The sequence below is a fragment of the Haemorhous mexicanus genome, chromosome 12 (assembly GCF_027477595.1).
Source record: "Haemorhous mexicanus isolate bHaeMex1 chromosome 12, bHaeMex1.pri, whole genome shotgun sequence".
Classification (NCBI taxonomy): domain Eukaryota; kingdom Metazoa; phylum Chordata; class Aves; order Passeriformes; family Fringillidae; genus Haemorhous; species Haemorhous mexicanus.
In genome coordinates this window covers 12111946-12133655 of record NC_082352.1, presented here as the reverse complement: position 1 = coordinate 12133655, position 21710 = coordinate 12111946, and the positions used below count along the sequence as shown (strand labels likewise).

The 21710-nt window shown below is 37.1% G+C and overlaps 1 protein-coding gene across 5 annotated transcripts in view; it reads right to left on the bottom strand.

The window, feature by feature from the left end:
* FTO (FTO alpha-ketoglutarate dependent dioxygenase) overlaps positions 1–21710 on the bottom strand; it is a 221445-nt gene that overhangs the window by 104746 nt on the left and 94989 nt on the right. For 4 of the 5 annotated variants that reach the window (XM_059857114.1, XM_059857113.1, XM_059857111.1 and 1 more), the window contains one exon: positions 20185–20309. The exons of the other annotated variant lie outside the window; for it this stretch is intronic. In XM_059857114.1, coding sequence (XP_059713097.1) covers positions 20185–20309 — 125 coding nt within the window. The remainder of the gene's footprint in view (positions 1–20184; positions 20310–21710) is intronic. 5 annotated transcript variants of the gene reach the window in all.

The window sequence follows — 21710 nt, the reverse complement described above, 5'->3', positions numbered from 1 at the left end:
GCAGCATTTGACAGGCACACCACTCACCTCTGCCACACTTGAATTCATCAGATACATCCAAGCCAGCTTCTTTGGGCCACACAGATTATTTGCAGGATCTCTCTCAGGCTCAGAATCCTACAATTGTATTAACTGAACATCAACATTCTATTAGCACGTTGCTTAGAATTCAGGGGATGGAAAGTTGAGAGACTTGATTTGGGTGATAGGGGAAAGAAAAAAAAAAAGGCATCAAAAGACATTGAAAATTTCATTGTCATCTTGATGGGTTTAGCTCAATTTCACCTTCTTACAAGAATGTAGAGAAGGGTATTAACAAATCATTTAACTGCATCTCTTCAAGTAACCAATGTGAAAATTGATTTCACCATATTTAAAATTTCATTTTTAAGAACCACCTTTAAACTAAAAGTTACTAGATTTCAAAGACCCTTTTCTAAGTACCCAGCCCACATGTTAAGACTGTGTTAGCTATACAACTGATTATTTGTAGTAGTTTATTATACTGCTTAATGATGTCCTGACCAACCAGCAGAGAGGAAGAATTTCTTTCCATCCTGAGTGCCCTGAACAAAAAATAAATAGGATTAATTTCTGCTCCCAAATTTGGTAGAAGCCCAGACTTTCAGCTGAGATTATTATATTAAACAGTTATTGCTTCAAGGCTGAAGCAAAAACTAAAGGAACATCAATAATGTGAACAGTTAGATTCCATCCTAAGATTATAATGAATTTCACACAGAATAATGGAAAAATATCCCTAAACTAGATATTTCATATTTTATTAAATAAATTTTGATTAATTTATAGGATTAAACTGAATTTTTGCACTGCTCTGATGCAGTATGTGAGTGAATATTTTAAATAAAGGGTTGCTTGGAATTCTGAGATCAATAAGGAACTTTAGCATTATTCACTATCAGCTACAGAAATTGGAATGGAAAAGATAAAGTCATCTTGAACTATGAAATTGCAGTATGAAGAGCTGAGAAGATACTGCCTCAAGTTCATAAAAGTTCTAATATCAAGTGCATTACTTCTAAAGCAACCATTATTTTCACTTTAAGAATAAACTGTATTTCATTGTGAAGTACAAAAAAAACTTAAATAGATTTAGAAACTACAATTCACAGCAGTAAAAGCAGTTAAGATGTCCAATAAGAAATATATGACAAACAGTAGCACAATAATTCAGCCATTAATAAATCTGGCACAATAACCATTATCTTGTCATAAAGTGAGATAATATATCACCAATCCCTCCATGCTGGACTTTATACTGTATTTATATGCTAAAAGCCTTCTTAGAAGCAGATGCTTCAATTCAAAGCTCCAAAACCCCACTGATATGTACTGGTGCTATTCAGCTATTTCTCAATACTTCTATACATAAAGCAGGGAGCAGGTTTGGGAGCACTGTGGCCAAAGAATCAAAATGAATGATATTCAGGTTATAGCTTAGCAGGGAAAAAAAAGTGTTGCAACAATTTTTCTAATGCTGAAATACCATTTCACCAAATGTTCCTGTCAAGGCATGGTTTAATTACCTTGGCACCCACGCCACTTATAATCACCTGTCATTAGCAACAAGGCTTGCATCTGTTTACACGTCTGTCAGAAATGCCAGCCCAGCTCATGTCTAAGGAAAACACAACTCTTGCTGGTGCCTGACCCCAGATGTGGAAAGCTCACCATAAACTTACTTACATCCAGGGCAAAACATGTCACAAATTTCAGCTGTAAAGATACTACAGTGTTTCTGCCATAATGCTTTCCCAGCATGGATTTTGTAAACATGAGGCTTCTCTCTTTTTCATTGTCATATATATTGGCAAGTTCACCTAGAAATTTCAAAATGTACAATAAGGTAGAATGCATAGTTTAACCTACTCTAAAAAGAACCTTCTGGAGGCACAGAGCAGTTACACTGTTGCTCTGATTCTTAAGTTATTTATAAATCAGAAGGACAGGACAAGACAAGACCAATTCTGAATGATATTCTGGCAAACACTCCTGACTATAAGGACCTCTTTGTGTATCAATTCCACATACATACCTGGAAGTCAGGTGTGCAGGCACTTGCATGTTGGGTGGTAGGTCAGCAACATCCTAAATTGAGGGGCAGGGTCTATTTTGATAGCTTTTATCATTCTAGAACTAAAACTCCCCAGGCAAAATAAATGTAGTTTCCATTTGTGTCCTGTGCAACTGGAACACTCACCCAGAGCTATTCTAGCTAGTTGGCAAATACCTTTAAAACAAGTAAATCACAAAAGCAATTTTATGGCTCAGTCCTGCAAATACTCTCTGCTGCAGTACTTGCTCTTTAAAAGCCCAGCAGGTCAGCTGTGAATCCAGAAGTGTTCTGAAGGATCAAAACTCTTAATAGGTGTCAGCACTCCAGGGCAATGCCCCACACAGAAGGGATGCACACCTGCCCTTTTCTTCATATAAGCACATGTATGGCACCCCAGGTGTCACTGCATTCTCACTCCTGCTTCAAGGACTGCAGACAGCTTTTTGTATACACTATTTCTAGCGAGTTAAAGGACCTTAAATCAAGTCCTTCAGCTGCTAAAGAGAGAAATTTTAGTGTACAATATTTTCACATCTTTATAATGTTGAAAATAAAAGTGTGCAGGTACTACAGAAACATGCAGCTATGGCGAATACTACAATTTAAATACACTTTCTATCCTTGTAAGACACATGAAACAAAGCCAAGAACTCTTTGGCTTTACATTCTAGTGAAATCCAAACTGTTCTGAAGGATTATAAATGGTTACTGTTTGTCTTGGCTCCTACCTATATCAGATTCAGACTGAAGAATCTTAGTGAATTATAAAGGATAAAGTGGATATTTCTAAATTACAAGACTGCAATTCCAGTGGCTCAGTGTATCAGTTTTCTGTTTCAACTAAGTTTGCTGTGGAGAAAATTGTGGTATCTGACAACAAAGGATCGAAAACATTTACTTTCATGAGCCAAAAGCTTCTTGTCTCAATTATTTTGAAGATTAAACCCCCCCACCCTCTCCAACCAAACAGATGAAGATCAGTTACATTTTGTTAATGACTCAAAGGGACATAGGCTACTAACAGAATAGTTAGAGCAGGATTTAAATAGCACACAATCAGAAAGAAATATGAATAAATTAATCCAACACTGAGTTTTAATCCTGGAGTCACATCTGTGGTTTTTATGTAACTTTTTGATTTGTACCATTAAAAGTTCAGGGAAAGTGAGAACTGCCATTGCATCTTCTGATTGATGGGGAGACATAACACTTAAGAATAACAGTCTATCACCACTGAAATGCAGCACCCTTTGTTTACTTTGGGGTTTTTATGTGACATTAACAACTTCTTGGCCAGATAGCCAGGCCAGGTTAGTGACATGTTAGCACTGCTCACATCCAGAGCAGAAGGAGAATGCAGCATCTGTGAGTGCAGCACAGACTTGCAGCTTGTGTTTCACCCAGAGTCAATCACCAGGGCTGGATTAACCAGGAGGAAAGAAAATCAGTACACATCAGAATGAAAATTCCTTCCTCTAGGTTTGTACCAAACTCGTAACTGAATAAGCAACACCACAATCACAACTTCAGCTGAAACAAAGCTCACAGTACTATTAACACTGATTTCCTACAGTCACTACAGTTTGCTGAACGGTGAGAAAAAGAAAATTTGTGTGTTTGACAACCTGAAACCAGTTAGAAGTGTTCCAGAGACCAGGGTAACCAATGCTGAGGATCCCTGCTTCACAGAAACCCACACAAGCCAACCATGATTGCTTCCCCTGCTCAGCAAAAGCTGATTTCATAGAAAATCTGAGATTCAGAGTGCTTAGCACAGAACAGGACAGACAAGGATCATTTTAATGCCTAAACTGCACTATAAATTCTGTAGAATATGGACCATAAAATGTTCTTACAAATGCTCCCCCAATCAGCACATGGTCAAAAACATGAACCACATCATTAATAATTTATTATAAGTTACTCTTTATATTATACCCCCTCATAATACATGATGGATATGACCAGACAAGATTAATTAAAAATCCAAAAATGGAAAAGGATGAGGACCAATGATGCATAGATGGCAAGGAGGAAGCAGACAATAAAAATTTCTAGGGAAAAAACCCAAGAACTTCCCCTTAGGGCTTTTGCTGAAAGCATTGAAACCCATAAGCAAAAGATGAAGAAGTTAAGCTGGTGGGTTTATTTTGGACTGAATGCCAAAGAGTTTTTGAGTAGCATTTCAAATATGACTGCTATTATAACTGGTCAGCCAGAGAAGCTCACTGACTACTAATCACCAAAGATCATGTTAGTTATTCCATTTCTAGCATGTCTCTCTCTGACTGTGGCTCAGTTCCACATACATAAACCTAGAGTTTCCTCCTTCCACTCCATTATTCAACAGCAATTACAGCTGGGATGTTATGGAAGAACCACCCAATGTTCCAAGCCCCAATTTAAGGTGATACACAGCTACGTGGAGTTTATGGGTACTTCCTCCCATGAGATGCATTCAACCACAGGAAAAAAAAAAATCCCTAACCTGTATTACTTGTAAAAGCTCATTATGATTAGGCTCTTCACTGTCCTATAATTAAAACAATTATTACAAATAACTGTCCCCTAAAAGTAAGCTCATGGATACAGATTTCAATTGTGAACCATCTGGTTGTAGTTTCCCACCTTCCAGCACGGGTGGTGATAGCAGTCATACACTCTAAAATCAAGTTTTAGATAATTTTATCAATACATACAGCATTCAAGTAATGAACCCCAGAAGTCTCAGCTTCCCAAGATATTTCTGCATTGGAAAAGACAGATGACTCCTGGAAGGTGAGCTAGCATTTCTGCAGCAAACATTACCCCAGTCTAGCACAGGACATAAAACTTGCCATTTGCACCATTAGGTTTGCCAGGACAAATGAGGGGCTGGGGGTGATGTATGGCACAGGAAGGCAACCACAGCTGTTTGCTTCTGCAGAGGAGGACATAGGTGCTCTGCACCTGAGTCTGCAAATATTTATTAAGCCCTTAACAGTGAGGTTGTGATGTTCAGAACAGCCACTGCTGAAAACCATTATCTATGGATAATTAACTATGTCAGGACACTGAGGTCCTAACATGAGGTCCTCATAATTCCCCACTAAGGGAAAGACAGTACAACATTATTATAATATATTAGTAATATTTAACAACAGGATCATACTATTTGTGTTTTAATAATGAAGGCTGAACACCATAGCCAGGTTTAAATTAATATTAGTTTCTGATAGTACAGTTTAAGCCAAGCTTAGCAAATTCTCAGTTTGTGTTACTACTAAGCAATGTGAAACTGCAATACAAAATTACATATGATTAGAAAATCATTTTAATTATAAATAAAGCATTTGTGTGCTTGCAGGTTTAATTATTATTAATACATTTTTTCTATCACTTAACTGAAGTCTGAACTTGTGAGAACAAATGAAAAAACAAAAAAGAAATTCCTATTTTTAACTGGACCAAAATAATTCACTTGAACTTTGGAAGCCCTTGCATTTTTTTCAACCAATTCTTAGAACCAGCTAGGAAAAAAATTTCATCACGCAATAAAAAGGCTTTTTGACACATGAAGACAAAAGCTTCAAGCCGTTTATTAAGACTACTTCCTACTGTGTTGGGCTTTGTTTTATCTCATAATTAAAATCACACCTGAGCTGGGCCATCTGTGAGAGTGTATTAAGTTTCTTACAAAACATGAAAATCCTTTCATTTTTTCCATACGAACGCCAATAAATCTTGTAGGGTTATTTTTTTGTGTGTGACACAGAAAAATAATATGCTTAAATAAAGGCCAGGCTTTGAGCAAAAAAATGAGCAGGCAAACAAAATTATTTTTATGCATTCATCTTCAACTGCCCCTCATAATAATTGATACATTTTTTTTAATTGTTCCCTTAAATTTTTTAAAATAAATATTTGACAGCATGCTGTTTTCTTACATTTTCTTTTGTAGGATAAAAATAGGAATTAGCAAAATTTGAAGGAAGATTTTTCCATATCACTGAGCAATTAAGAGTGTGCAGGAAAAATCAGTCAACACTTTTTAAGATCACCATCTATGTTAGCATGCTAATGCATATACAAATAGATCCCAGTGAGAAAAGAGAGAAGTTACACATTTCATAAACATAGGTAAGTTGCAAAGTTCAAAGGGGAAGTTGGTTTTCTTTTGCTAGATTTTTTTTGTTTGTTCTGGCCAGTTTTTTTGTTTGCTTTAAAATACTCTGATGAGACACCAAGAGGATTTCCTTGTGCAGACAATGCACACAGCAAGAAATCCTAAGTACAGACCAACTCCATCAATAGAATGTCTTCAACAAAGTAATTCTGGCTGCAGTCACACTGAATGACAAGAGGACCTGAATTCATGCTAAAAGTCAGAGAAACAGAGCAGCTTGCTTTGAACATGTGAAACTCACATACATGATTTTATTTATATTGTTTCAAGCTGTTTTCCTTTGAAGAAATTATAAATGTTCTTTAAGTGATCTTGTTTCATACTTCTGCTGAGTCAGGAACCAAATGCATACCAACAATCTTGTGTCTTCATCATGTAACTTTGAATACACAATTACATTTGCACAGTATTATGGTAGTCAGGCAATCCTACTCAAAGTTTTACACTTCTCAGCCAAGGCGAATGACAGAATGGCTGTCTTAGTGAAAAAATAGGTCAGAAGGCCCTAAAATGGCAGTAAAGGACAGTGATTCTCCATCTCAAGAGTCTAAAAAGAGCCAGGTGTGGGAACATTTTGAAATAAAATATTATAAAATCTATTTCACACCAAAATATCCTATATTTGAGTACAATAAAACAGAAGCAGTATTGATGACTTGTTTTCATGGGCAAACTGAACAAGTAAATGGCCAACAGCATTCAGCACTCCAATGGTTTCACTAGATTTAAACTGCACAAAGACCTTCCCCCCACGCTACTTGAGCATAGATTTAGCTATTAACAAGCAGAAAATTATAACCCCCATTCTTTTGTTTATTACAACAATATTAAAACCACAATTTCTTTATACATTTTGAAGCATCAAGCTTCAACACTGATCTGCACCACCTATCACAGATTTTAATCCCTTTTATGTTCATGTATATTTGAGCTACAATTTGTATCCTTGGAAATTCATTTGCCTGATAATGCACTTAACTGGCAAACATTTGAGTTTGTCTTCTTTTAAATTACTTATTTTACATCAAAAAAAAGTCTAAATTCTGTGTCATAAATATAAATAAAGTCAAAAAACAATCCCTCAAATCCTTCCAAAAAACACTATTCCAAGTGTTTTTTGGAATCCAGTGACTAATATTGAGGCTATTTTGAAAATTCAGTTTTTCTTGATAATAGAACATATTGAGTCATGTCAAGCAAGAAACAGCAATATTTTTTAAATGTGTCTGCCTGTGAAACGAAGTGGTTGGAATTCAACTCTAAAGTTGTTCTCTCTCCAATTATGTTACAGGTAATTCAATCAATTTTTGTAAAAAAAAATTGTTCAATGCTTCATAGTTTTCTTTCCAAATGCAGATATTTTCTATCATAGATGACCAAGAGCTAAAAAATAAAGGCACTTTTTTCCTGGGGAAAAAAAAAAAAAGGTTTTCTCATTCAATTGCATTAAAAATTTCCTATTTTTAAAAGAGAATTACTTTGGCAATGACTATTTTATGTGTCACATTAAAGCCACAAAGATTTCTCAAATCAGATGTGTCTGTTTCTGCAACAGTATCACAACCAAAGTCTGAGATTCCACCACCAGAAAATGGGAAGGATATTTTTCAGCACCAGGGCTCCAATTCTGTTCTCAATCCCACTAACTGAAATCAAGAGTAACTCTCTCAAACTCAGCAGAATTGCAATGGTGCAAAATCAAGCTTAGAGGGGACGATGATGACAATAATCCAGATACTTTCACATGATTTTAAACAAAATAAATGTCACAGTTTTGGATACTCAGCAGTGAAATTATCTCCTAAGAAACCAGTATTTGAATTCTCAGACCTCTCTCCTGTCCCCAGCCTTCTATGCACGCACAAACCCATGAGAATTACACTACAGCAGCTGCAGGTACCCCTGGCTGATGCAGAATCCTAACTGGGAGTTCCCTAGAAGGGAGGGTGTCCTTGGCAATATTTATGGATAACCTCTGTTTACAGGCTGACATCCTACAGTGTAGGAGATAACAAGACACATGACCAGGTGAAGCAACCCCACATTAAATGGGATATTCCAGCAACACCTAGAACTTCCCCCTTCTCTTCTGTAGGAGATAAGGAAAGGATGACACCAAAAAGGAACTTTGAGAACACCTCTGGGTCTGCTCTTGAGGCAATCCTGTTTGTACACTTTGCCCAAGGCTCTGCCTAATGCAGACCTTCCCTCTAAATAAACTAAACAAATAGAAATGAGAAATGCAGGGTTCTGGTCAATTGAAACCTTGTGGTTTCTTCTGGGAATAAACCAAAATGTGTGCTGTTGATTCTGGGAAAATGAAAGAACAGTAAAAGATATCACAAGGCGTATTTACTGTAAATTCCAAGGGAAAAGAAATAAAGAACATACATTAGAAGTGTAGTGATTTTTAGGCTCTAATGAGCCTTTCCCCCCCTTTTTTAACATATAACAAGTCTAATTTACAATGTCAGCACTATTTTGAAAATGTTTTCTTCCCTGCGTAATGAATAATCAGAAATAATTAAAACTGAATGAAGACTGTCAAAACAAACAAACAATATAAATTTAGATGAATTATCCTACTGTTTTTCATTATTGTGTTTGTTCATTTTCTCCTCAATTGAATTCATAACATTTACTCATTCACAATGGGTCTGTACATTCACATCTGCACAGTGGTTGCCTATGGAAAAGTATCAGCTTTCAGTCTTCCTTCTCATGTGCCCTCCCAGCTGTAAATGAGGTTAGGAAACAACACCAGGAACACAGAAGGCCTTTCGAAAGGTAAAAGAGTGGAAGAATAAAAAGCCTCTCAGGAAATTTGATTTGCACTTGGGTTTTATTCTTAAAGGAACACCCAAAGCTTAACAGCACTTAAAACTATTGAAATACAAAATATTAAAGGAAGAGACAGCAGAATAAGGCATTATATTCTATGGTAGTCTTGTGTTATTGCTACAAAGAGCAGAATAAGGCATTATAGCAATAATAAAAGTCTATTACTAAAATATAAAAAGCACTGAATGCCAATGTCATTGTTCTGAGCAATGGGCTGCTTTATTTTTATCATTCCCCCTCACTTTTATTTCTTTTTAAGAAATGAGTGCTTGCAATTCCTTCAGCAAAAAAAAAAAAAAAACAAAACAGGACACACACACAGATGTCATAAATAATGCCCATATAAACCCATGCTAATTTATTTAATGTGAAACTCCAACACAAATTACTTAGCAGTGAAATTGCACCTCCTCTCATTGTGTATGGGAAATAAAGGCGAACAGATGTGCTCTTCCAGACCAAGCTATTGCTACAATTAAACCAACAGTCATTTTACAAACCAGCGAGCTATTTCATGTGCCTCTACAGTGCTAATCATCCTTTCTGCACCAGCCCAGCCCAACAGAACAGTGAGTTATTTATAGAGTTATCTATCTTGCACTTTGCAGATGATGCCTAACATTATGACAACAGTGAAAAGGTCTCCGTACCTGCCTACCTAAAACAAGTTTCTGTAAAGTAATGAATAGAGACAGCTTGGGGACTATCCACCTGCACTGCCTGCCTTTTACTGCCTGCAAAGTGAAACCACAAGGGACTGGCAGAAGGTACTTGTCTGACAGGGCCAGGACAGCCTTTCTCCTCAGTGACAGCCTGGGCCTCGCCTCTTAAACCTGACCCACCATAATTCCTTCACAATGCAGCAGCGAGGCAGCTGACAGTAGCAGCTGCACCTCCTAAGCGAGATGGATGGAATTTTCATAACTAGTTCCCCAAGTTACATTTTACCTTCAAGATAATTTATGAGCTGCTGTGGAGCCTTGAAGAGACAATATGCTTGCCATAAAATTAACTGTAACAGTCTTGTAGGTTATAATTAACACTGGGAGGGTAGCACCAACTGGATGAAACACATGGCATAATTGATGGTGAAACTGGAAATTAAGGAAGCTAACAATATCATTACTGTGCACATCACTTTAGTGAAACCTATGCTTTCCAGGGGTTAATTACAATCCCCTTCCAACGTACACACGCTGACGGGGAGTGGATGAGTGTCACAGCTAGGAGGAGGCAGGTTTGCTGGCAAGGCCACCTTGCACCTGGACTGATGTATATATTGTTTTTTTTTGCCTGGAAGAGATATACATGTCAAAGCAGCAGCACCAGCACCTGAACATCTGGCAGCAGGCACACTGTAGCTCAGAGATAGATGATTGCTCAAGCCTCATCGAATATTTCATTTTCACTGCAGCCAGCAGACTTAATGGCAAAGAAGAAAAAATCCTCTGTGAGATTTCACTTAATGACACACATTATTAATTTAAATTACTTGAGCAAAGAAAAACATTTTAACTTTATATTGCTGTAACTTAGCAGCAAATTAAGATTTTTTTTTTATCAGTATACTATCATTTTGGTTTATTACATTAGTTTTTAGAAACATGCAGAGCCATCTTTTTAGAATCTCACCTTTCAAAGGAATTCTGAACTGAAGATGCAATGCTAGTGAGCTAGTTAATCAGAAATAATATTATAAACTGCTGCCATCTTTGGGAAGGTGAACATGCAATTCATGTACCTGTATCCAAGACTACTCTCTAGCCAAGGCTTAAAGAATCATTAGTGAATGTATTTTTTGAATACTTCAAATTATTTCAAAAATCATTTCAATGAAACTTTTTTTTGTCCCTGGACAACATGCGTGAAATTGTACAGATAAATGATGCAACAGTGTCACCTACAGGCAAGCAAAACAGGCAAAAACCTCCTCCTATACTGCACCCTCTTACCTCTCAAATCCTTCTCCTCCCCTGCTTTCCCCTCCTCCAACCTCCCCTTCAATCCCTAATAATACACACCTGGATTTGGGGATTATCCATATCTCTAAGTAGAAAAAGAAGGGCAAATACCTAAAGTGCTTTCAGGACAGTCTAATATAAAATACTTAGATCTTTTATGCAGTACACTGTGCCTCACAATAAACACGCTGTGCAGCCAGCAAGTCATCTGCACTGGAGTGGGGACTTGGATTGCTTCACCTCTCCTGAGCACTTGCTCAAATTCACATTAACTAGCTGGTCAAAAATAATTCTGATAAAAATATTCTTTACATCTCAGGAAGACCAAATGCTGACATTATTAAATATGAGAAAATAAAAGTGAGAAAATGTTGACTTGCCTAAAAACACCTGGCAAAAATTTTAACAGTATTTTCCAAACTTGTACAAAAAACACCCTCCAGCATTATTTGGCACTAAATCTAATTCCAGCATACCATGGGCATAATTGATGGATCCATTCAGTTTAGCCTTGCAGAAAAATGCTCTTATTGGTAGCTCTTAGAATTCTCAGAACTCTCATTTTCCAACAGAACACTCTTTTCTCCTAGTATTACTGCCCTCACTTTAACACTCAATAGACTTTTCCTGGCTTCTCCCACAAACTCTGCATTTTGAGACCCTGTTTCTCAATCTTTTTGATGCTGTTCAAAATACCTTTTTGTTTCAATTGTTTCTTGCATACCTGCATATCTCTGAAAGAGTTCTCAGTTGGCCAAGTTACTCAAGTAAGTTGTACAGAGTTATAATTTCTTCTATTATTATTACATATGCTCTAAGCACTGTCCCCATTTGGGGCTGTTATCATTTATCAAAATAAGACAAATAATATGAGAACAATTTATGTTCTGTAACAGGTCCCCAAGTTCTCTGTTTCTACAGAACCTCTTAAGCTTAAGAAATGCCAGCTTCCCTTTTTAGCTATATTAAAACATCAGCATAGTTCATAATTTAATAATTCCACAGCAATGATACATTAGGTATTGAAAATTCATATAAAATAAATGGAACAAATAATAGTAGCCAAATCAAACTCTTCAAATGCCCAAAAGAACTCATTAGCAGTGAAAATAAGCAGGTAAATCAAATCCTAGTCTCTGGTTCATCTTATTTTCTCAGATTAGTTGAAACATCTCCAAGCCATTCCCTGACCTCCTTGTGGACTGCACTTCCCTCTCACCAATCCTGTTAAGATTGCCCAGGAATTCACCCTCTCTCCCAGCACATGATTATCTGCATGTGCTGCCATAACTTTAATGCAAGCAAACTGCAGAGCAATGCAACAGCCTGATCCTCTTTTTTCCCCACAGCAATCCCTGACATTCACTGGCTCATCACCACCATGGCCTAGGCTGCTCAGAGCACTGACAGCACCTTGCTCCGTTGCAACATCCATTTAATTTTTGGCTGCTCCAGAAGTGCCAGCAAGGGTACCAATTAGTGTCAGTGCAGCAGTTGCTGTGTGTGATCCACACCTGCCTACCAGGGCAGGAGGACCTGTGCATTTTACATAGGCCATCAAACACAGACACCCAGTGGGAATCATCTTTGGCACTACCTACCTGAACCACAGTTACACTGCTGACCTGAAAACAAAAGGCTTTGGATTTCACTGCCAATCCCTGGAGCCATCCAGTTCCATATAGGTGGAAAAACTTTAATAACACAAGGCTGACAGCCTTTAAGACTGAAGTCATGAACTTAGGTAAGCATCTGCTCACTTGCACTCATGGTATGACATGAACAGCACCCTTTGGCTGGGTACACCATTTAAGTTACCCTCTGTTTTGTCACCATTGGTAATGCATACAGATTATTTCACACACCTCCAAATTAAATATTTAATTCAGCATTATGACAGGTAAAGCTGTGACAATAATGGTAATAAAAATCATTAAAGTCCTGTTTGGATAAGGCTTCTATTTTTTTTTCAGAAAAAAGAATTCTGTCTTCAGACTCTTTTAATTTTAAATGTCTAGTTTTAGACATAGTTTTGAGCTCACAATAAGTTTGCCAGTAGTTTAAAGGATGCTGCATACCATGACATCAGCACATTTTGCTGAAGGCAAAGGAAAGAATAGATGGATACTGCAGAAGAAATAGACCTCAGTGGATAAAGTAAAATAAATCTATGATAATTTTTCATTTGTTGGGCCACTCACACCTTATCCCTAGTTTGTAACACCAGGCCTTTATCTAATATGGGCAGCTAGAGAGCACAGTAAAACACAGGCTGGGAGAGTTCATTCTCCTTTTCCCCTGACTCTGGTAGACCATTCTCTCCTACAGAAAGGATGACAGCAGATGCTAATGCTACTTTGTGGTTCAACTGTCTGATGATGTGGCTAACACTTGGTCTCCACAGATTATAAATTTGTCACCTCTGTGATCTAGTCAATCTCCAGTACCCTGCAGCCTGGAAATGCAATAATCTCCATTTCCAGCATTCAGGTCTCCCAAAGGTAGTGAACAAATCATTGTCAAGCCACTGGAAAAACAACACTATCTATCTTTCTTGTACTGCAATTATGAAAGCTTACATAAATAAGGAAATGTCACCCATGCTGACTTTAAAAGCCTGCCCAAGTAAAACCAAACACAAAAATCATAAATAACTGAATAATCTCTGATAGAGGGGGAAAATTCTTTAGCACATTTTTTGGAAGCTTTGATTGCACTATAAATAAGGACTAAATTTGTGTAATTTTACAGTTTTGGAAGTGCTATTGAATTATTTGAAAAACTCATCTAGCACAAGAAGAAAAAAATCATTAAATCAAAAAAGAAAAATAACAAAGCAGTTTCATTTGGTAGTTACTCAGGTATAGGATGATGCATCTGTCTAAGGATTTCAGAAGTGAACCATTAAAATTAAACTAAAATGATAAAGGAAACAGAGTAAACAATCCCTAAGAAGTGCCTTAATGACAGAGAGTGACACAACCAAAAGCCACACACAGACACAGAGATGAAGTTCTGCAGCTTTTCTTAGCCTGCCCTGTAACACCATTTGGTTTAGGTTGCTTCACCATCTAAGTTTTTTTGCACCATATATCTGTGTATAAAGTGACATCACAAGGCAAGAGGCAGGATTTTCTCTAAGTAGCCACAGCTTGTAAACACAATCTTTCCAAGGGTAAGGGGTCAAGACAGTTTCAAAGGAGCAGCTAAACAGCAGCATTTAATCAAGCTGCATTTCCATTGTTCTGAAGAGTACTTGTACCTATTGATCCCAAGCTTGGCTGCTTCAAAGACTCCTCCATACAAGGAACACAGGTGAAAGACAGAGGCAGAAAACAGGAAGGGTCACGAGGAGCTAAAGAAATCTGGCAAGAAGCAACTGGAGAAAAGTCAAAGGTCAATCAAGGCAGCTGATGTCTAAACATAACTACAGCAGGAGACCTGACAACTTCATCCACATTGCAGTGCTTTCTCCATTCATCTGAAAGCTGCAAGGTTGGTTTTCAGTCTGACTCAAAGCATCTTCCTGACTGATATACAGTATTCAGGATTACTCAGTCACAGTTTACTTTCTGCATATTGTCTAAATATATTTACATTCTGAAAACCTGGTTTAGCTTACACTGCTGGTGCTGAACAGTTTCATTTTCTTCTTGTAACGAGTGATCACACACATACATCTAAAGTATGGATCTCAAAGAATCCAAATGTAATTTTCCCTTTTTCTCCCTGTGATTTCCAAAATGGTCAATGAGAATTTTGGTGTATGCTCATTGCTAACTTCCTAAGACCCACTGCTCCAGAGAGGACAACTGTTACCAAAAACACCCTGGAGAGCATGCAGCTGTATGTACTGAGATCCTCACTAATATCAGAAACACAGATACTGGATTCCACAACATGGAAAACAAAACAAAAATCTGTCATTCTGATGTTACACAAGTCTTAAACAACACACAAATACTTCCCCCCACTCTCTGACACACTTTGATACCTCTGTAGGATGCAAAATCTTGGGAACTGGTGTAGCTCCTACTGTAGGAGTTTCTGAAGAGTTCACATTATTTTATATAATTATCATCCAGTCAGGTCTGTGAGAGTTAAAAAAGATTCCATATTTTTCAACCAGTCCTGGAACTGGTATTATCACATTTGATTTGAAAAATAGCATTCATGAGTTCCTGAAAATGCACAAAGCCTGTGACAGAAAGGAGAGAAAAGCTCTGATTTTGCCAAAGCCCATTTTTACTTCTTAACCCATCAACATTTCCTCTGCTCCAGAGGAAGCACTGTCCTTCTTTACATCAACACCACGTTCACCTCCAGGAGCTAAAAAGAGTAAAATCTACTTCAATTACTCTTTAATTATGATCTAAAATTCCAAGGTATAAGGAGGTTAGGCATAAGAAGAAAAAATGAACTTTTCCTTCAAAACAGAAAATAAAATATATAAAATCTTCCACTTTGTATCTTATTTAACATACACGCTATTTTAGGCTTCCACTCTAAGATTCTTAATTTTTCTTATTATAGAATTGATCCAGATTAAAACTCAATTTCCTCACTAGGTCCTTATAATTTATATTCCTATATAAAAATTGACATAAAAATCCAGATTTCACCATTGAGAACTAAGACTACCTCTGCAGTATAAGTGTTTATTGTAACTAGAAAAAAAATACATACCTTTAAATTGTTATAAAAAATTGTGAGATCTAAGAAGGGGTTTGACAAAGGCAAAAAATGCTGAGGAATTATAGCTCACATCTGACTTGAAACCTGAAACTAACATGATTTGTCACAAGTAAGAGGTTCTTTTTCCACTGCCATGCAAAATGCAAGAATATAAAAATTCTAGAAATACAGTAACCCAGGCTACAAAATATTATAGGTTATAGAATGACCCCATAAAAAGAGATTTTTTACTGTGTTATTTTAACGATGCAAGGTTATAAGTTATTGATTTTTACAAGATATAATCAATTAATACTTTTCTGCTGTTTATCTCATGAACCAGAAGAATTTTGTGATTACTTTGGTATGGATTATTTATTGAATGTTAATTCTGTTTTCACTATGTCAATTTGTCATTAGATGATTATTTAGAGTGAAGTTAAGATTTCAGAATTTGGTAATTCAAATTTGGATAAGCAGCACAGCTATGAAAATTCAACAATCAGAAATAATTTTATCAAAATTATGTCTGTCTCCAAAACTTTCCATTTTCCAGTATCTGGCTGAATTTTCCCTAAGAGATATGGCACGATTTCACTGAGAGAAATAGCAAAATGGACATCAGAGTCTGTGTTATAATAAAACCATTTTGGACTAACACAGTTTTTCCATTTGAAAACCCCATACTTTAGCAAAGCTTTAACTAACCATATTTTTTCTTAGCAGTCAATATTTTCAATGCAGTTAAACAGTGCCCTTTAAATTAATCTCTTGCTGATTTATTGAAGACAAATTAGTTTGGTACTAAATGTATGTCTATGAAAAATACAACAAAAACCTACTACCAATTAAGTGCAGTATGTCATGCAAGCATTAAAGACAATGCTATTATAACATGATACAAGTTCTATTAGGAGAAATAAGAGCTACAATTTTATTTAACTATAGCCCAGCTCTCTCAGGCACTTCCTGATCAGGAAAAGTGCAACACTCTTGAATTTCAAGTAATTTTGCTTTTTCCCCTGTTTCTTTTTGATATAACAACTTTTCTGGTTCCAGTTAAAAAGTAAAATAAAATGTCAATAACATCATCAACAGGGGAAAATATTAAAGCCTTTTTTAAAAATGAATCAGGTGCAGATATTGAACTGTACTTTCTCATCCTTTGTCTCACTTTTCAAATGATAATTTCTTCCACAGCCACCATTAAATCTTGATCTATTCCAGCTCTCTGTATGGGTCATTGATTCTAGATGTACCATGGTTATTTTTAAATGTTTCCCTTTCGTAGAGAAAAAGAGGGCTGTCTAGAGCCAGATGGGTAACTTCACACTTCATTTATCAAACCCAATGCATTAGACTCCACCCTCTCTTTCCCACTATTGCTGTTAAATTTCCATATAATTTGGTAACAATTTTCATTATCATACAGTGACCCTAAAAAGTCTATCCAGGTTTGCACGGTCAGTCCAAAATTCACAGCTGTTCCCTTCACCCTCTGTTTATTACAGTAGAATCTGAGGTTCCCCTCACTTTATAAGCTGAGCAGTGACCTTCTGTAAGCAGAGGTCAAGAAGGGGTCAGTTCAAAGGGCTAGAGCAGCTCTTTAACAGCTATAACAACCTGTCCATCAGGCACTATCACGCAGTATAAACAAATCTGGGGCTTTGGAAACTCTGGACCATTTCTGTTAACACTCAGAGGACATTCACTGAGTCCTACCTGAAGTATTTTGGATCACTACCACTCAGAGGACAACTTGAATCCCTGGAAGACCTGCTCAGATACTTAAGATACTGATGACATCTCTATGAAATGGTGAGTGCAACACTAAGCACACTGCCATGAGTTTTGGGCTGTGAAGCTGAAATAAAAATAAAAACTTAAAGAGTCATTTCAGCTGATTAATAGGCAGAAACACTGGTACAAATTAGAGGAAATAACAAAAGAATGTGCTTTAACTGAGTAGGTACATACCAGAAGAGTTCATATGCCTTTTTCTGGGAAAGGGTAATTTTCCAAAAGTTCAGTCAGTTTGTGTTACCAGTTCCCAACATGTTTTTGGTTTGTCTTTTGGTTTGGGTTTTTTGCTTTTTTGTTTTTAATGTCAGGTGTTAATGACGCAAATAAAACACAAGAAAGAACAGAATGACTGCGTAACTCTACAAAGACCAAGTGCAGAGTGAAGTTTTCTGCCAGCTGCCCTCCCTTCATTGACCTAAATTTCTTGAAGTTGTACTGTTCATAATCTGCTCTCTAATGCACAATGTAAGGTAATTAGAGTCATCTGTATTTAACTTCCACAGGAAAAAAATTCTATTATCTAATCTAGCTGATCCCCTGATAGCCTGTTGAAAGTAAAGTACTGTAACCTATTGCCTGCCCTTTGACAAGTGCTAATTATTTCCTGTCCAAGCACATTTTTCTCATGTAATTCCAAAGTACACAATAGACTGATCTCTAAAACATGGGCAGCCCTGCTCGTAGCACGGCGGACGTTTTATAACTTTCAGCAGCGTGTGCTCCATGGCTGCCACAGCCAGTGTTTCATTCCAGACCCCGAGCTGAGGCTTTGATGGAGCCAAGTGAGGTGTATGGTAACAGCCTCTTTATGCAGATCATATGGATGAGACTCCCAGATAGGGCACTGGGATGGGAAACATCAAATAGAAAGAAAAAGGATTATGGATATTTAATACTCAAAGGACACTTTCTTTCAGAACTTTCAAGGCACAATGCTCTTGAAATTTTCTTTCAGGTGTTTAGTTTTAAGAAGGCCTGCACTTCATCTGCTTGTGCCTCTGCCACCCCCAAGAGCTGCAGCTTTGCTGTGTCAGAGGCTGGGCTACGTCTCCAGCCCCAGAGCTCCCTGTGAGCAGCAAGTGGGGCCAGGCACACTGAGACCCACAGCACTTCTAAATTACTCATTACTGACATGACTGCTGATGACTTGGTGTATTAGGAAATCACTGTCAGACAAAATGAACTCTAAAAAGGTATTCCACTCCTTAAAAGCTTTCTATTCTGTTTCATAACAAAGATGCACATGTCCCAGGGAAAAGCTTTAAGTAATTTCCTCTGTTTCCAACATAGCTAAAACATTTGCATTATTTAGTAAGCATGGTGATGGAAGGCAAAAAACCAAATACCCCCCCAAAAACCAAAAATAAACAAAAAAAACCCAACCAAGTGAAAAAAAAATTAAAAAAACCAACAAAGCCACTATAAAAAATCACCTAAATTGTTCAAGAAGAAAAACGTATATCCCACATGATAATATGGAAAATATTTTAGAGCCAGCTTACTCTGAAATCTTAAAAAAGTAGCATACATTCCATACTCACTGGAACACAAACTTATTAAGCACAACCTGTAATTTGTAAAATAATTATGTGTAATTAGGTTCAATTTTTATCTAAAGTTTCTAAAACGTTCCAGCTACATTTTGCTGTTTAATTATTTGCGGCAGAAAAGATACCCAAGTGTCAGACCCAAAATCTACAGAAAACATTTTAAAAGCAATCTCAGAGACTTCAGGAACTACACCAGCAAAATACAAGAGATCTCCCTCAACTTTAATTAGTGCAGGTAAAAAAATCATGCCAGTTAAATGCTAAATTTAAATAACAAAAATCTGACTTAAAAATACTTTTGACCAAAAACTGTAATTGTAAGTAAGGAACACCTCCTGGTTTTAAATAAAAGCTGTATATTTGGCAGAAAAATTTAATAGACTGCTAGATATTTTATATAAATATCAAAAAAGAAAATAATAGATTACAAAATTAGTATGAACCTATAGCTTTTAGACATTGGTGTGAAAAAAGGTGGCATCAACTCATTAAGCAGCCTAAGAGAAGGACAAGGTGGAACATGGTGGAAATCCTCTTTCATTCACCTGTTTCTGTACAAAATAAAAGTATGGGCTACCTGGTGCTTCTGAAATGCATTCAGCTGATTGCATTCCAGCAACACAAACCTTTCCAAACACAAACATAAGCAATTTTAAAACACTGCTGATAGCATCTCCTGATGCATGGCAGTGAGCTCTCTTTAAGGACTCGGGTACAGTAAAACAGCCCACGACACGAACTCCAGCAGTTCATACACGTGTGCCCATCTCACCCAGTACCATCCAGTTAACTCCAGCAGGACACCACAGGGAAATGGGAGGGGCACGAGCCAAGAAGTGCAGTTTTAGCCCAGCATTCCAGCAAAGAGCATGGCTCATACTGTCAGCAATAGGTGGAAAACCTGAGGGCATTTTAGGTGGCACCACTCCTCAGACCTGAGTGCTGCCCACCAAGCTGTTATCAGTAGCCTGTACTGTATGAGTAAGAGAGCAGCCTACCCACAGAAACAAGGACTACCCCAATCAAGGAATTACTGTTTGAACAGTGAAAATTTAATTTTTTTTTTTAAGTTACTTTTCCCCACTCAAGGGGATTTATAGGAGTACTTCTCACCTTGCTGTCCATTCTTTACGCAGCTTTTGTCTCTCCTTAAGCAGGAGCAGGAAGCAGCTGATGGTCTCATTCCTTTGTTCCTCAATTTGTTGCTCTTTTCTAACCTCAGAGAGGACCAGACTTGTCTTAAAGGGAGGAAACACATAAAAATTATAATCTAGAAATAGGAAACAATGTGTAAAATTAATAAAAAGCCCATAAGCAAATAAGGACAGTAAATCAATAGCTTTTTTTATTACAGTTCCACTGCTGACAAATCAATACAGTAAATGATGGTTAGAAATGGCCACCATATATTTGGTATTAAATCAATATACATGGCACATAAGGTAAACCTTAAAATCTCATTGCCTTAAGTATCACACTAAGACACTGTGCATTCCAGCCCACATTTTCTTGAGCCACAGTTATTTTCTAAATATTATCTATTATCTTGTATTAAATAATATCAGTAGTATTTTCCTCAATTTAGCATTTGTTGGGGAGACTTCACCCTCCCCTTTGCTCCTTGGTAAAGCTGTTGAAGAAAAGACCTGTTTGTACTCTATCTGCTGAATGGAATTTCTGCTGATACCTACGTGTTCTCTTTATCGTTAAATACTTCAAATAAACAAGAAATAAAGTCTTTTCACATATGGAATAAATGAAAATTTGCTCAAAAATGTACATATATACATGCAATGGATTTAAATATATCTGTGAAGCAGGATGACATTTAGTCTCTGCAGATCAAATGTTAGTGGCCTTCCCAAACATTGTGCTGACAGTTAATGTTGATATAAGAGAACGGAGGATGTTCTTATCACCCTTCATCCTCCCACCAAGCTAACTCCAGCTCCCTCACTCCATCTTTGCCTACTCACTCCTGCACCACTTTTTCCTCTTCTTTCCCTGCACTTCCCCATGTCTGCCAAGCTGAGAAGAAAATGGTTGATGCTCAGGTGCCAACCAGTCCTGTATCCACCAGTGCCCACGTTGTGCTCCTCCATGGGCAAAAGTGTCTCCAGGGCAGAGACTGAGAGTCTTTTCCTTAAGTGAAGATATTATACTGCCTTTTTCACCTTAAACAGCCTCCAATAGACATGGAATTATTTTTTATGTTCTAACCTCCAGTCACATGTTCTGCAAACGTATCAAAGCATCTAAACGTTTTTGGGAAGGATGACAGAACAGATGGAATTCTTGAACAAACCTGCTTTCTTTTCACAGAAAAGGAGGCAAAAAAATAAGTTTCTGACCTAAGAAGTTGTGCACACGAATTTGAAAACACAACCAAACAAAACCAAGAGCTGCAATTCCTATTCCCAGCACAACCTGCCTCATTAAAACAAGGTGACGAAACACATGGCATTTTGCCTCCTCTTCAACATCACATACACATTACATTCTGTCCTGCCTAACTAAAATTCCTCTGGGAATTCTGTGAGAGAAATTATTGTTATTATCTTCAGTTTGTGAAAACAGAGAGACCTATCCTCATTCTGATAGGTTTTTGGTTTTCTTCCACGAGAAACGATAACACACAG